General features: G+C 49.0%; 2 protein-coding genes across 8 annotated transcripts in view; one reads left to right on the top strand and one right to left on the bottom strand.

Annotated features, from left to right (window-relative positions):
• The first annotated feature begins 210 nt into the window (after positions 1–210).
• Positions 211–11,167, top strand: DTYMK (deoxythymidylate kinase). Of its 2 annotated transcripts, XM_036320431.1 has the most exons (5): positions 211–368; positions 1,712–1,820; positions 7,195–7,285; positions 8,166–8,363; positions 10,720–11,167. In XM_036320431.1, exons 1-5 carry the CDS (start codon positions 239–241, stop codon positions 10,828–10,830), a joined length of 639 nt encoding a protein of 212 aa, XP_036176324.1. In that variant the 5' UTR covers positions 211–238; the 3' UTR covers positions 10,831–11,167. The 2 variants fall into 2 exon arrangements, with proteins under 2 accessions (XP_036176324.1, XP_036176325.1); XM_036320432.1 differs by lacking the exon at positions 7,195–7,285 and having other exon boundaries at positions 1,712–1,818.
• Positions 9,517–16,770, bottom strand: part of ATG4B (autophagy related 4B cysteine peptidase) — a 32,844-nt gene continuing 25,590 nt past the window's right edge. For 5 of the 6 annotated variants that reach the window (XM_036320428.1, XM_036320427.1, XM_036320429.1 and 2 more), the window contains one exon: positions 13,879–15,415. In XM_036320428.1, the coding sequence (XP_036176321.1) occupies positions 15,342–15,415 (74 nt within the window). In that variant the 3' untranslated portion in view covers positions 13,879–15,341. Of the gene's footprint in view, positions 15,416–16,770 lie in introns of all 6 variants that reach the window. The other variant, XM_036320425.1, reaches the window with a different exon arrangement.

The following is a 16,770-nucleotide window of genomic DNA, read 5'->3' as shown; positions in this document are numbered from 1 at the left end:
TCCAGGCGCAACCGAGAACTAAGTCCCGCCCTCGGCTTCCGGCTTAGAAGGCGGGGACTCCTCCGGAAGAGGCGGTGCGAACAGCCGTTCTCGCGCCGCTCCCCTTGTCAGTTCTAGCCAATCCGACCAACGATAGAAAATAGCAGCCAATCCTAGCGCGCGCGGCTGACGTCAGCCAATGGAAGCTCCGGACGACGCGCGGCATTTTGGAGCCCTGGCGGGCGGCGACAACGTGGCGATGGCGGGCCGGCGCGGGGCGCTCATCGTGCTGGAAGGCGTGGACCGCGCCGGGAAGAGCACGCAGAGCCGCAAGCTGGTGGCCGCGCTCTGCGCCGCCGGCCATCCCGCCGAGCTGCTACGCTTCCCGGGTGGGTGGAGCCCTCGGGCGGGCCTGGCAGGCGGTGGGGAGCTGCGGGCGGAAAAGGTCGGGCGGCGGGAGCCCGGGGGCCGGAGCACCGCGAGGAGCAGGGGGAACCCAGATCCGGGGACCGAATGTGCCCGCCGTGCTCGCCCCTCCCGGTTCTCCCCCCAATCTGCCGCGTTTGTGGTTGAGGGCGGGTTTGGTGTGGTCTCATCCAAAGGTGTCTGAGAATGAAGAAACCGAGCCTCATGCCGACCTTACCCTAATTGACCTGTGCAAAGATGGTTTACCTGGAGCTCCGTGGTTGCCGTCTGTGGCCATCAATTGGCTTTCTCACTTGTTAGTCCTGTGGTCGCTGTGTCCTGTCCGTCGGTATTGGATGCATCCGTGCTTTTATTTTTGCAGTTATATTGATCTGTAATTGATGTACAGTAACGTGCATATGTGGGAAGTGTGCGACGAGCTTCGACATAATTATACACCCGTGAAACGAAATCAAGACTGTATCTGTCGTCCCCAAAAGTTTGCTAGTGCTGTTTTGTTTTTGCTTGTTTTATTTTTTACTCTTGATAGTATTACAGTTATCTTCCATTGCCACCCCCCCCCCCCTCTCAGTCCCTCCCTCCTTCCTGGTGCTGTTTTGTAATCCATGTCTCAGATTTCTGTTTGTTTTTTAAAAATATACTATCATTATTATTATTCTTTTAAACTCATCTTTATTGATTTCAGAGAAGAAGGGAGAGGGAAAGAGAAACATCAGTGATGAGAGAATCATTGATTGGCTGCTCCTGCAGGCCCCCTACTGGGGATTGAGCCGCAACCCAGGCATGTGCCTTTGCCTGGAATCCAACAGGAAACCTTCCGTCCGCAGGCTGACGCGCTATCCACTGAGCAAACCAGCTAGGGCCAGGTTTCTGTTTTGTTTTTTGTTTTGCTGTTTGCCCTCTCAGGGGTTTTGTGGCATATTTTTTAATTTTTAAAGTAAAATATTGATCTTGAAAGTGCTTTTAAAAATATCAGTATTCAGATAACCAGGAGACAGTGTAACGCTTACAAAACAAGGAGAAGGAAATGGGGGAAATGCTATTTTGAATATTGTCCTAATCTTTAAGCCAGCCATTCTACAAATGTTAGAGATACTTCCTTTGAGGTAACTGCTCCCCAGTGTGCCTGCATACTGCTGCATTTTCTCAGGGAAGCGCCTGTAGCTTCAGGGGAAGGTCTGAACCTGTGTAGTGATGTAGTAAAATAAAACTCAAACTTAGACTTGAGTCAGGACCAGAAGTTTAGTTCAAACTATTCTAATGTAGATGGAAAGCCTCATTTTTGTGTGTTTCTCTCTTTTTTTAGAAAGATCAACTGAAATTGGCAAACTTCTGAGTTCTTATTTGGAAAAGAAGAGTGAGGTGGAGGATCACTCAGTGCACCTACTTTTCTCTGCAAACCGCTGGGAACAAGTGTAATACCATTGCCCTCCATCTCTCCCCCAATGCTTTTCTCCCTCTTGAGATTCAGGGGGGGAGTGGATAGTGATGCCAGAGGCTGTGCCTTTACAAGGTTCTTTTATTCACCAGTCCTGTGACCAGATCTAATCGCTGTGTACTCCCAAAGAGCACTGATTGATGCTTTTTCTGCCTCCTGTCCACCACCTCTTTGTAATTAATTAATTTTCTTTAGGTAGCTTTAGGTTTACAGAAAGGGTTATCAGGAAGTACTAAATTGTCCCATACCCCTGTCCCTTCCTCCTGCTCCCCCAGTTTTCTTTCTTTTTTTAGATCTATTTTTATTGAGTTTTTACAGAGAGGAAGGGAGAGGAATAGAGAGTTAGAAACATCGATGAGAGAGAAACATCGATCAGCTGCCTCCTGCACACCTCCTACTGGGATGTGCCCAAAACCAAGATACATGCCCTTGACCAGAATCGAATCTGGGACCCTTCAGTCCGCAGGCTGATGCTCTATCCACTGAGCCAAACCGGTTAGGGCCCCCCACAGTTTTCTTGATTATATATTTGTTTAACTGAAGTTCACAGTTTAGGTTGGTATCTCATCCTCTCTCCCAACCCTTTTTTGTTTTACATCTTAGTAGAGTCCTCTCAACATTTAACTGTTTACTGAGCGATATGGTGTGTGCTTTCAGAGGCTCTTGTTTCCATTTACACGTATATAGATAACACAGCATTGGAGTTGTTTCATTATAAATAAATGGGAACCTACCATACAAATAATTTTGCAGCTGCTTTCTAACTGCCTTACAAACCTTTGATATCTGAAGGAGGCCTCTCTTCTCACTCTTTCCTAGTGCTGTAGCCTGCTCTCCAGAAGGGCGTTCACAGCAGATGTTGATGGACATTCAGGGGTTTTGCATTGTCCCTCTTACAAGCAGGGACAATGCTCTACTCTCTGCTTAGCTTGCTGTCTTGCTTGGAAAGGCCTTCCCCACTATAATACCACTCTAAGGACACCAAGACCATTTTTATAATCTCACATCTGCAATTTATGGATGTAATTGTTCTGATTTTGTTTTGTCTTTGTGGTTTGTAGAAAAGTAATGTAGGCCCAAATCAAAATGAGAAATAATGCTAACTATTTCCTAAATAGTGGTCTTGTCCCTGGTGTGGAAAAGACCTGTCGGTTGTCCCTCTGTTCTGACACAACACATAGTCCCCTTTGCAGATCATTCCAGCCACTACTGTCAGATTAGTGTTCCTAAGACCTGAAAGTCCTTGGGTGATAGGTCAGGTGCTGAGTTCACAGGTGGTACCATTGTCCACCATCTCTGTGACCTTGGTGTCTTGCTCAGCCCTCAACCACAGCTTCATCATTGGCAAAACAGTGCCCCTTGTAGGTCTGGTGTGACAGTCACCTGAAGTCGGCCAGGCAGGGTGGGAGCAAGTGCTTGGTAAGCCTCAGCTGTTTTGATTTCTCCCTTGTACTTGAAGCACTTTGTGCGGAAACTGATTATTTCCTCCAGCCATTTAATCTTTCACCCTTGGTTTTGCTTCATCTGAACTGGGTTGATGGTGGTCCCTGAAAATACCTCAAAACAATGGGGGTAACACCCTCCAGATCCCTCCCTATCTCCTTTTACCAAAACCTGCCTGCCCTCTATGGCCTTAAATATCTCCATGCAGGAACGTATCCCTAGAAATAAGTGATTTCTCTTACTTCCCATGCAATTTGCTACTCTGCCTGTTTTTAAACTTATTATGAAATAATTTCAGTCAGCTGAAAAGGTTGTAAGACTAGAACCCAGAATTCCCATAAGCCTTTCACCAATCTTCACCTATGATTAATATTTGCCACATTATCATCTGCTCACTCTCTAAAAAGTTACAAACCATTTATAAAGTGCTGCATTTGTCTGATGTTTCCCCACAAGTAGACTTAGGTATGCAATTTTGGTTTTGGGTCCTCGGTGCATTGGGCAAGAGGGAGGTGAGGCATTTAGCCGTCATTTGCAGGTTCCCTGGGTCTCTGGAGGCTGCTGGCTAGGCCCTTCCGCTAAGTGACTGTCTTTCCTGTTGTAAATAGTCAGAAGGGAAGCCCGCCCGTGTGACTCAGCGGTTGAGCATCGATTCGGTTTGATTCTGGTCAGGGCACATGCTGGGGTTGCAAGCTTGATCCCCAGTAGAGGGTGTGCAAGAGGCAGCTGATCAATGATTCTTACCATTGATGTTTCTTTCCCCCTCCCTCTCTGAAATCAATAAAAATGTTAAAAAATACTTAAAAGGGGAAATACTACAAAACTATATAAACATCCCCTTCCTTAGCAAACTCTGACCCTCTGCTGTAGCATTCATGAATAATTCTGCCCGAGGCAGTCATTGTGATTTCAAAGGGCGACTTTATAATTCCATTTTTTCTATTTTTGTTAGTTGGCATTCTATGTAAGGAAGGGCTTTCCTGCCTCCCCCATCCATTCGTCATCAGTGTGGACTCAGATTCTTTAGTCAGTTGGTCACAAGCTACTCCTGTTTTTTGATGTTCAGGTTGTTCCAAATTTGGCTGGTGGGAGGCTTTTCAAGCTGGTCCATTGGTTGTGTTCCCAGGCCTTTTTTTTTTTCTTAAATATATTCTATTGATTTTTTTTACAGAGAGAAAGGAAGAGGGAGAGTTAGAAACATCGATGAGAGAGAAACATCAATCAGCTGCCTCCTGCACACACCCCCCATTGGGGATGTGCCCACAACCAAGGTATATGCCCTTGACCAGAATCGAATACGGACCCTCCAGTCCGCAGGCTGATGCTCTATCCACTGAGCCAAACCAGTCAGGGTCCAGGCCTTGTTTTTAAGAGCTTGCTTTTTGGTATAACAAGATGTTTAGGCTTCTCATGTTTTCTGCTTCAGCCTGGGAACCAGCTGTTTTTCTCTTGTGGGGAATGGTGTTTAGAAACCAACATCTGGGTGCTAGGTGTGGTCACTGCTAGTGGGGTGTCCCTTCTGGGGACAGACCTACACGTTTGTCTGCTCTGCCTCTGTATCTGTTTATCGACTTTCGTTTCCCTTACCCGTGGTTTCACTTTTCATGTTTCAGTTACCCACTGTCAACCAAGGTCTGAAAATATTAAATGGAAAATTCCAGAAATAAACAATTCAGAAATTTCAAATTGTGCACAATTCTGAGTCACAGGATGAAATCTTGAAATGTCCTCTGTCCCTCCCAGGATGTGACTCACCTCTTTGGTCCAGTATCTCCACACTGTAGATCAGCGGTTCTGAACCTGTGGGTCACGATCCCTTTGGGGGTCAAACGACCCTTTCACAGGGGTCGCCTAAGACCATTGGAAAACACATATATAATTACATAATGTTTTTGTGATTAATCACTATGCTCTAATTATGTTCAATTTGTAACAATGAAATTGGGGGTCACCACAACATGAGGAACTGTATTAAAGGGTCGCGGCATTAGGAAGGTTGAGAACCACTGCTGTAGATGCTACCTGTTCGTTAGTCAACATCAGTTTGTGTTCAAGTCACTCTTATTTTACTTAATGATGGCCCCAAAGCTCAAAAGTAGTTATGCTGGGGAAAAAAAAGAGTAGTTATGCTGGCAATTTGCATATGCCAAAAGAAAAAGTATTGGCTTCCTTTAAATGAAAGGTGAAAGTTTTTCACTCAAGGAAAGAAAAACATATGGTGAGGTATCACTACAGTAGGAACAAGTCTACTTATGAAATTGCCCAATTTATAAATTCAACTTTATTTTATATATATAAAATATATATGTGTATATGAAAAAACAGAGTATATAGGGTTTGGTACTATCTGTGGCTTCAGGCATCCCCTGGGGGTCCTAGAATGTATCTCCTGCAGATACGGGAGATGACTACACATATCTACACTGAAACTCAGTTCATGCTGACACCTGTTGCAGTCCAGCATCACAGGCTCCCCCACAGTTTTCTTGTTTATATCTTTGATTAACTTAAATTCACAGTGAAACAAGTTCCCTATTGAACCACAGACATCACTGAGAGTGATTCATTAGGGGACCTGCCCGCCCGCGGTCCACACCTCTGTAAGAGCCTGCGTAGGGGTCAAGGTGGTAGGCAGCTCTGTCCTTAGCACATGGGTACAGAGAGTGCTGTGTTCAAGTCTCTGGGGCAGGTTTTCCTGTGTGTTCATGTGGGATATGGTTATGTTCATTCAACTATACAATTTTAGGGTTTTTTTCCATCTTTGTTGATTTAATTTTCATTTTTTAATTCATAAAACTATATGGTTCTAAAAGTTAAAACCATACAAAATATGTCACTGCCCTTCCCATTTCCCATCTGTCCGACACCTGTCCTCCGCTGTGGGGAATAGTGTCCCCTCAAGTATTTATTTATTTATAAAATGAGCAAGTAGGTATGTGTCGTCCTGATAACCTTTTTTTTGTGTGTGTGATATACCTTATTGAAAAGGTAGTCAGCCATATGTACTTGTTTGTACTTTGCTTTATTAGTGACACATTAGGAGACTGGTTTATATCTCCTTATGGACGTCTTTCTCATTTTTTAAAAAAAATATTTTTATTGATTTCAGAGAGGAAAGGAAGGAGAATGAGAGAAACATCAGTGATGAGAAAATCATTGATAGGCTGCCTCCTGCACGCCCCCTACTGGGGGATCAAGCCCGCAACCCGGAATGTGCCCTTGACCGGAATCAAACCTGGGACACTTCAGTCCACAGGCTGACTCTCCATCCACTGAGCCAAACCGATTAGGGCTTTCTCATTCTTTATACAGTTGCACCTTCTCAGTTGTGCATGTGACATACTTTCTGTTTGCAGGTTAGGTAGTGTTTTTAATGGCTTGGAATCACAAATGAAGCTGTGATGAGAACTGCATCTCGCTGTTGCAAGTGTGATCTCCCATCCCTACTCTTCTGTGGGCTTATCCAGGTCACAGGTGGCAAAAATCCTTTTGTTCCCCAAAGTGCAAGCGATGCTTCTTGCTGATGTCAAACCTTTGTCTTTGCACATCTTCCTAAGCTACTGTCACCTGTGAGAATGTTTTCAGCATCATCTTCTGGCCGAGTGCACTGCTCCACTCTTGCCCACAGGCTTCCCTGCCATCTTTGTCAGTGATGTCTGTGGTTCCTTAGGGGACTTGTGTTTCACATTGGGCTTTGCTGGGAGTGCCTGTGTGGCATCTTCTAGGAGGAGATCCAGAGCTCTTTTTTTTTTTTTTTAAATCTTTCAATAAGAATAAGGTTACAAGTCACTGGCCCGTAATCCGTCAGGTTACTGAATTACTGAATTGTTATCAGGATGATTGTAACATGACGGTTCTGGGGATGTGGAGTTGGGTCCATGGCTCAGAAGCATTTTCTGTTTTTTTAGGCCATTGATTAAGGAAAGGTTGAGCCAGGGCATCACCCTCATCGTGGACAGATATGCGTTTTCTGGTGTTGCCTTTACCAATGCCAAGGAGGTGAGTGCTGCCCAGCCCGGTGGGATGCCGCTAGTGTGACTGTCTAGAGCAGGGCCATGACATCACACAGCAAGTTGTGTGGTCCTTATGTCCATCCGCTGGAATCTGGTCTTATCTAAGGGAAAGGCAAACACTGGTGTAGATGCAGCTTGTTTTCACATCACACATTTCCAGAGGTGGTCTGTCAGCAGGGCTTTCCATCCCAGCCTTGTGTCCAGACCAGATGGTGAGAGCATCTGGTGCTTTGTTTATATTTTCCTGACTTCCTGTCCCAGGTAGAATGGCAGTGACTGTACTGCCCCTTATTTCTGCTTTTTATTTAGAAAGTTTCAAATATGTACCAGCAGAGAAAATGATAAATCACCCAGTACTGTGACCACCAGACACATCATTTGCTTCATAAATGTTTCAGTATGCATCCCCCAAATACCTTTTTAAAAAAATCTTCACTAGAGGATATTTTATTGATTTTTAGAGAAAGAGGGAGAGGGGAGAGAAAGAGAAACATTGATGTGAGTAGAACATTGATTGGCTGCCTCCTAGACACCCCCTACCTGGTATTGAGCCAACAGCCTAGGCATGTGCCCTGACTGGGAATTGAACCAGCAATAGTTCTGTGCAAGGGACCATGCCCAACCAAGTGGGCCACACTGGCCAGAGCTCTATCCACTTGAATGTGCTCACAAAATTAAACCAGAAGGAGGTGCCATGGGAAATAGTAAAACATTCATGATCTAAAAAATCAAGTCACTACTGGGATCCTCACTTCTTGCTGTCTCAAGAAATGGTAGCTCATTTCCCCTCCTTTTTTATGGATTTTAAAACAACACATTAGACCCCATTCAGCTTCTTTCTCTGATCATCAGTTTCTTTGCTGCAGAGCTTCTCTTTGCATTGGTGCAAGCAGCCAGACGTGGGCCTTCCCAAACCAGACCTGGTCGTGTTTCTTCAGCTGAGGTTGGCAGAGGTTGTGGAGCGGGGCGGGTTCGGCCAAGAACGCTATGAGGATGGGGCCTTCCAGGAACGGGTACTGCAATGCTACTACCAGCTCATGGAGGACAGGACCGTAAATTGGAAGGTGAGTCACCCTAGTGCCAGAGCTGCACCCAGGAGCGTGCGCACCCTCAGGGTCCCGGTGCCAGCTTCTCAAAGTGTGGAAATTGGGTGTCTTGTAGGTGGGTTGGAGGACAGTTTGACAGGCACTAGCCCCACAGCAGCAATCCTACCTGGTGGGTCCTTTCCAGAGCTGACTGCTCAGCAGGTTCCTGTCCTCTGCTGAGCATTAGCCATGTGACCTTGTCATCCAGAACATAAAATCCCTGAGTTACTCCTCACATCACCTGCCATGCTTATTGGAAGAGTAATACTTTATCTTGCAGTCTGTGCTTAGGTCCTTGCATCAGAAGTCTGAACTTGTCCATTTTGGGGGCCAGCCCTCAGTCCACCCCCTTTCAGCTGCTGGGTCAGAGACTGCTCCCTTACGCCCCTTGTCCTGCACAGTGCCAGCTCCTGGGTGTTCCTGCACCACTTGTGGGGGGCATGCCTGTCTCCTTACTAGCTCCTGGGCAGGAGATGGCTCCTGACTCTGCTGGCCTGGCCTGGGGTGCTTGAGCCCCGACACCACCCCCATGGCCCACTCAGCCATCTCCCTGTGCTGGGGCTCTCCTTCATCTCAGCGCCCATCATCCGGTGCCCTGGCCTCAGTCCCAGGCATCAGCCTTACTCCTCCCTCCCTGCAGATGAGCTACTGTTCCTGCCAGCAGTGCCAAAGCAGATCCCACCACTGCCTTCTCTCGGGCACATCTGAGTGCCTGGGCTCTAGGGGTCAGGCGGTGCTGCAGGTGCCACCCCAGGCTCGAGAGAGCCACTTTTATCCTCTGTTGACCAGGTCCACTGCCGGTCACACGCTGCAACCATGTGACTCTGAAAGGTTAAGCTATTGACCCTGTCATCTGGCGTGTGCTTCCCCACCTCCGTCCTAGGAGCTGAGCCTGCTGCTGGGGTGGGCTGGTTTCTCTTCTCTTTCATGTGTGCTCAGGTCAATGCGGAGCCGCATGGCCTGTCGGGTGACCACGAGCCCTTCCTCCCTATGAGGGAGTAGCAACATAGAGCCTCACATGGCTTTCACATGTACTGGTGGAATGTCTCACACTGAACCCTGGATTTAAATGATTCACATAACACATTTCAACATCTGCAAGGATCAAGCCAAGAATGTAGAGTGCTAGGAATATGAATCAGAAAACTTTATTTCCCACTGGCCCACACTGGTGCTCATCTCTCCTTCCACGCTTCCAGTCATGTTTTGTTTCCCTCAGCCTGAAGAACTGCCTTTTCTTGTAGGGCAGGTCTCCTAGCATAGAATTCTCAGCTTTTGTTTATCTGAAAGTTTTTTGTCTTTTTTTAGCATTCTTTTTCAAAGTTTTTAAGCAATAAGATACTTCCAGAAAAGTTGCAGGTATAGTACAAAAACTTCCCGAGGACCATTTGAAAATTAATTGGTGGCTAACGCCCCTCACACCATCCAGTGTTGCTGTCCGGGAAGGTCTGTGTAAGAGCTGTGCTGCTGGAGCAGTGGCTGGCGAGGTGACCTTCGGGGTGTACTTGTGTGGGGTCTCAGGAGTCATTCTCATTTCTGCCTAGTCAGACCTCATATTGCATTTTTCTGAGTTCGTCTACACCCCCCAGGAGCTTTTCCAGAATTGGCTGTTCTTGGCCTAGACCAGTGATGGTGAACCTTTTGAGCTCGGCGTGTCAGCATTTTGAAAAACCCTAACTTAACTCTGGTGCCGTATCACATACAGAATTTTTTTGATATTTGCAACCATAGTAAAACAAAGACTTATATTTTTGATATTTATTTTATATATTTAAATGCCATTTAACAAAGAAAAATCAACCAAAAAAATGAGTTCGCCATCACTGGCCTAGACCTAGATCGATGGTAGGAGGACTTGAATCCCCAGTCTCCCACATCCTGGTGGAGATGTTTTCTCGTGGGCTGGCTCCCTTGGTACCAGAGGTCCTCATGCTTTCCATGAGAACACAGCATTTAATGAGTGAATTTTGTGGCCGAGGATGTGTGGGAATATAGCCTAGCACAGGCATTGCCCTTTCTCTGCCTCCTCAGCCAGACCTGAGGAGAGCTGATGTGTGGTTACCTGGGGGAGTCACGGGGAGGAGGAAGACGATCAGGAGGATGGGGTGTTTATTCTGCTTCTGGGATGCAGCAGGTATGTGGGTTAGCTTCGCCCCAAGGATACAAGCAAAGCCCTCCTGGCCCAGCTGGGGCTGAGGGTCAGAAATGTTTGAAGGACTCCAAGGGGCCTGTACTGTGCTCTTCCCAGACCCAGCCCTGTCTGAAATCCACATGTTCACCGACAAAGGTGAAGAGCATTAACCATCCTTTTTCTCCTGACATCCCATGGGAATAGGTGGTTGATGCTTCCAAAAGCATTGAAGACGTCCACAAGGAGATCCGCACACTCTCTGAGGATATCATCCAGGCCGCAGCGCAGAGGCCGCTGGGGAAGCTGTGGACATAAATGTGGAGGGACTGTCCCCTTCCCTGGGTCCTGCGAGGCCGGAGCCTTATGAAAGGCTTGATGTGCAGTGTTCACATTGCACAACATGGGGGCTGTGCACAAGTCAACAACAAGCAGAGCTACGATGAGCCTCTCGAGTGGCCGGGGCACAGGGACTTCGTGGTATGTCACTCAGCCTTCCTCTGCCCTCTTTCACCCTGAGGATGTTGATAAATCATTGCGCCTTTTATTGAAACTTAATGATAACCATATCCAAGCAGGTTCAAGATAATTGATGTGGCAATCAGTTTAAAATCTGAATTTCTTACAGGCATGAATAAAAGTTACTTTGAAAGTACGTTGTCGAAAGCCTCCTCTCCTTAGAGTCCTTCTGGGTGGGAGGGCCCTACGCTGGCCCAGTAGGGCTTCTCTGGACCATCCCCATTGGACTGGCCTCACTGGGTCTGGCTGGCTGTGTCTTGAGGTATGATGTCCCATTTCATCTAAACATAGTTAGTACCTTTTTAAAAAAAATCTATTTTTATTGATTCAGAGAAGGGAGAGGGAATCATTGACTGGCTGCCTCCTACATGCCCCCTACTGGGGATTGGACCTACAACTGGGCATGTGACCTTGACTGGACTCAAACCCGAGACCTTTCAGTCCATAGGCCTATTCTCTATCCACTGAGCAAAACCAGCTAGGGCCAGCTGGTACCTTTGTTCTTTCTGCTGTGGTCCTAAATGCCAGGAATATGATTTCATTCCGTTCTATCTTGAACTGCTCTAACGTATACAGCATGGTCTGGTAGATGTGCTGATGCCCAAAGGTGACCTGCCCCCGTCAGCAGGGCTACAGTGAGCAACTCGAACCCCATGTGAGCAGATACCAGAACTACACCCCCAGGACCGAGTGTGCAGACACCAGCCATCCTCATCTGTCGTGCCTTGTGTCCTCAAGGTGATATGGAGGGGCCAGGCAGCCTGGTTACATCCTGCCCCCATCCACGTGGGCATGAAGGGCAGCCTTATCTGTGGAACCCAGATAAGCGTGGACCCTGCCTAGTCCACCCTTCCTAGGAGAATCCACCAGGTGCTGCACAGGGATCCCCTCTGTTCAGACAGTACTGTGGGGCTCAGTGCCCTTCTGAAGCCAGGACACTGGATTCTAGGCAGAAAATAAAAGATGTGGTATTTGCTTAACCCCCGAGTTGTAAGTGGTCAACTGACAGTTCAGACCAGACTGAGGTAGAACCTACATTTGGCTGGGAGGTCCTGCACAGCAGTGGCAGCCAGACCCAAGCTACCCAAACTGCCTGGCCCTCTGTCCTGGTCCCTCCATATCACCTTGAGGACACAAGGCATGAAAGATGAGGACGGCTGGTGTTGGCACACTTGGTCCTGGGGGCGTGGTTCTTGTATCTACTCATGGGGTTCAAGTTGCTCACTGTAGCCCTGCTGATGGGAGGTCGTCCGTGGGCGTCAGCACATCCACCAGACCACACTATACACCTGTGAGGTCAGAATTCCAGGAGTCACACAGAGTCAATTGTTTTCATTAAGACAGTCCCTGGGTCCCCTACTGGGACACGCCTATCACTCACCTGCCTGGTTGACTTCTTACATAACCAGGTCCCATCTAGAATGAAAAGGAAACTGGGTTGATTTCTTGAGATCTGAACCAGTAGCTCCCCTGCCTTTGTGGACACATCAGGACCAGGCTGGCATTCACGGAGAGGTCGTGGCTGTCAGGGAGGGTTGGTGTTGGCAGTGGGCATGGGTGAGATGACCAGAGGGAGGTGGGTGGGTCCAGGCTGTGCCCTAAGCACCCAGCACAGGCTGGGATGAGGGCTGAGTGTGGACCCCTCAGCTGAAGCTGGGAAGGGCTGGAAACTGGACTAGGAACTTTCTCTGCCAAGGATCAGGATGTTGGGATGAGGTGGAGGTTTCAGTAGAGACCATCATCTCAGAGCTGTGGGGTCAGAGATGAGCAGGCTCAGAGGCCGGAGCTGAACAGAGTCCCACAGGTGGTAGGCAGTGGAGCTGGGCGAAGGTAGAAATGGGCTGACTTTCAAATCAACAAGGCCACTTAAACTTTCTTCAATAAATACAGCACTCGTTGTCAAACAGCCTGGCCAGAGTTGTGGCAGCAGGTTTAGCTGAGGGGCTGTTTGCCTCCCAGCACCCTAAAGAAGCCTTTGAGGCATTGACAGAAAAAAGGCCTCCAAAGACACCTGCATTCTCAACCCTACAACCTGTGAAGAGCACCTCTGTCTCAAGGTCCCTAAAGGCAGAGGGACCTTGAAACAGGGCCATCCTAGACTGTCCAGGAAGAGCCTCCAACAGAGAGAAGCAGGAGAGGCCGAGCCAGAGGGAGGGTGCAAAGGCATCTTCACTGAGGGTGGAGGGCAGCTTCCAGAAGCTGGACAAGGCGAGGAAACGTCCCAGGTGCCACAGGAGGAGCGTGCCCTGCTAACATCTTGTTTGACCACTGCCTCAGGACCTAAATGTCTGTTGTTTGAAGCCACTGGGCAAGATCTGTTACAGCAGATGCTAACAGAGGCCATGACTCGGGTTCTTGGGCCACACTCACCTGGGGACCAGCACAATGTTTCTTGCTTTCTTTTCTGGCATTGGTCCCCTTGCACCTAAACAGAGGATGGGTGGCAGGAAGCAGGGAGCCAAGTAGGCTAGCCACCCCCTGCATTGTCCGGCTAGGACATCTCGGGCACAGGGAAGGAACTGGCTGAGGCACCAGCAACTGCCTTCGGCCAGTAGTCTCGGCTCACCAGAGGGACAACGAACTAGGCTAACCACTCCTGCTGAAGAATGGGTTATTGTGTTTTCCTAAACCAAGTTTCCTCGTCCTCTTTGCTTTAGGACCACAGGAAGCATGTCGCAGCTAGCAGAGCCTTGTCAGGTGAGGTCCGTCTGCCTAGTATGGGGGAGATGAGCTTGCCATGAGTCCACAAATCCTCACTGAGATCCATGGACATGAGCTTAGAAAATGTTCATTCTTGTTCCATCACTACAACTCTAATGAGGAAAGGTCAAGACAGAGACAATAGACTTTGTTTTCTACTGAAACTGTTATTTGCGATGAAGAACTGCATACTACTAAGAATGGACAACACTCTCTTCAGTAATCCTTTCAAATCACTAAGACAAAGCTCCCCTTTGGCCAGGCTGTCACCCACTTCCACCGTCTGCACCACACGGGGGCTGCAGTAAGACTCCCTGGCCCAGCAGGCAGGGTGGCACATTTCCAAGATGCAGCAGAAGGAATGGAGACCGCCCAGCCTTCCTCCTTCCCTGGAGGAGGGAGAGACAAGAGCAAATTAACTTATGTTGGCGACACTCAGGGGCTGGGTGCTCTCTGCCATCAGGTGGGCCCCCGCCCGTGGTCCCAACTGCAGATGCCGAGGGAGGAGGGGCTCTGCAAGGAAGACCCCCGGGAAGAAGGCGCCACCTCCCTGAGCTCCCCAGGTGCCTGTTCGAAGGTCTCACGGAGGCTACTCTTCAGGACTCGAAGCCTGCATGGAAGCCATGCTCTCTGGGCCCAACCAGGGTTCAGGGCTGCAGGTGCTGTCAGTCAGTGCTGAGAAGGACCTGGAAATGTCTCCAAGTGACGTGATGAGCGATGGGGTGCCTATCTTGCACCATGAGCAGGGTTTCACCCTTTGGCCCCAAACCATCTGAAGCTTCGGTACCAAGAGGGCAGTTTTGTGGTGCCCTTAGCCTCTGCCTGCCAGGCTTGCCATGCTCCCATGTCCCGCATGGGCCCAAGGATCACAGACCAAGGTAGCTCCCCACTCACCCACCACCCACGGCCCACCCAGGGAAAGCCAGTGCAACAAGTAAGCAGCAGCACGTGGGCGTCTCAAAATGCTGGAACCTAAAGGTGAGGAAAGTGAGTCCACTTGGGCTCTGCTTGTAACTCTTTCCTGGCAAGTCACACGCATGGTGGTCTCTGGTTTGCACCATGCCCCACCTCTCGGCTATTTCTCTCTCCAAAGCCAAGAGATGCCAGGTGGTCACTCCTTCCTGTCTCCCACTAGGCAGCCTGGTAGAGCCATGGGAGGGCTGCAGGTGGAGGGCTTGCAGGCTTAGTCCCAGGGCCACTTCTCATTTGGTCTCCAGTCTTCTTGGACTCAGAACAGGCCCAACAGAAATGCATGTCTGTGTCGAGTAACTTCAAACAGGACTTTAATTCCAAAGAAAACCTAGAACTGAGAGCCTGAAGGAAGCAGGACGAAGGTGACGTGAACATTCAAGCCCCGCCGCTGCTCTGCTCCCTGCGATTCCTGGTTCTCTCCAGCAGCCCGAAGTGTCTGGGCCGAGCAGTCCCATTCCTACAGTGAGGCCTTGAGCATAATGCAGTCCCCCGTCGAGGGCAGAGGCGGCCAGGACATGGGCGGTGGGCAGGTGGGCAGGATGGATGAATGCGGTGGCACCAAGCGCCCTGAGGCCAAGCTGGGCTCTCAAAGGCACCCCAGCAAGGGCCAGTCGAGATATTCCCCGACTTCAGGATTTTCAAAGGGACAAGATTTCGAAGTCCTCATCTTCTGAGTCAAAGAATCTTTCCAGTCGCTCTACATCAGAAGAATCTAGAAGAAATAAGACAAAACCCCATCAGACACCTGCATGGGTTACTCTGAATGTGGGGATGAGACAAGTAGCTAGGTGTGCATCAACCACACCTGCTGGCTTGCTTGTGCTGGAGCTAGCCCTGGCCCTGTGGCCAACAGGCAAGGGTGCTTGCTCAGGGTGGTAGGCGGCAGGAGGACATCAGGACTCTTGCCAGCAGAGGTGCAGCCTTCAGGTCTGAGTTGGCCAGGGGCCTCACTGGCAGGGATGGAAGCAGGAAAGAGATGCCAGAAACTTACCAAGAGGAGGAGCAGACACATCGCTCACCAGAGCCTAGGGGCACATGACGGGGCTGAGGGCGAGGGCCACCAGTCCCAAGAGGAGTGCCAACCCTATACCATCTGGGACAGACGGGGCACCTGTCCTGAGTCTCAATGCCAGCACCCTGACCCCACTGTGGTTTCTGTCAGGCAGCAGGCTCCATCCTCCTCCTCAGTGATCTTCACAGAGACAGGGGACAGCTGGCTCCATCCTCCTCCTCAATGATCTTCACGGAATGGGACAGCTGGCTCCATCATCATCCTCAATGATCTTCACAGAAATGGGACAGTGGGCTCCATCATCTTTGTCCTCAGTGACTTTCAATACACAGTTCCACAGGCTCATCATGGTCCTCACATTGGTCTTCCCGGGTACAGATGGAGGTGTGAACTGGATGTGCTCACAGCCTCAATGCCAAGTCTCCGTTTTCTGTGTGCCATATGCTCAGTACACTTGGAGGGAGTTGAGGGTCTGTTCGAGGGAGAAGGCCCCGGGGCACAGAATTATGGAGTAGTGGGATGCAAAGCCTGCCAGAGCAGGACTGACTCACACAGTGGATTGCATGGAGAGCTCATGACATTACAAAAAGCCCAGCATATTTTGGATCGTACAGAACCCAGAACCTGTGAGGAACACTCCCAGATCCATGTGCACAGGGCTATATGACTGCACGTGGGGTGAAGATGAGAGTCAGACTGCTGCTGCTACACTCAGGGCGAGAGGAGGGGGATACTCAGCAGTGTCCCTGATCCCTTGTTGCACATATAAATCACCAACTGACTGCATCTGGGGTTCATACAAATCTTTTTTTAATTAAATCTTTATTGTTCAAATTATTACAGTTGTTCCTCTTTTTTCCCCCCATAGCTCCCCTCCACCCGGTTCCCACCCCACCCTCTGCCCTTACCCACCCCCTCTACTGTTCATACAAATCTTATTGATTTTTTTAAAAGATAGATTGATTGATTTGTTGTTCCACTTATTTATGCATTCATTGGTTGATTCTTATATGTGCCCTGACTGGGGAGGATCAAACTCGCAACCATGAACAACG

This window comes from Myotis myotis, unplaced genomic scaffold (genome assembly GCF_014108235.1).
Source record: "Myotis myotis isolate mMyoMyo1 unplaced genomic scaffold, mMyoMyo1.p scaffold_m19_p_8, whole genome shotgun sequence".
In the NCBI taxonomy this organism is placed as follows: Eukaryota; Metazoa; Chordata; class Mammalia; order Chiroptera; family Vespertilionidae; genus Myotis; species Myotis myotis.
Note: the sequence above shows the minus strand (reverse complement) of the source record. Positions and strands in the feature narration are given on the sequence as shown.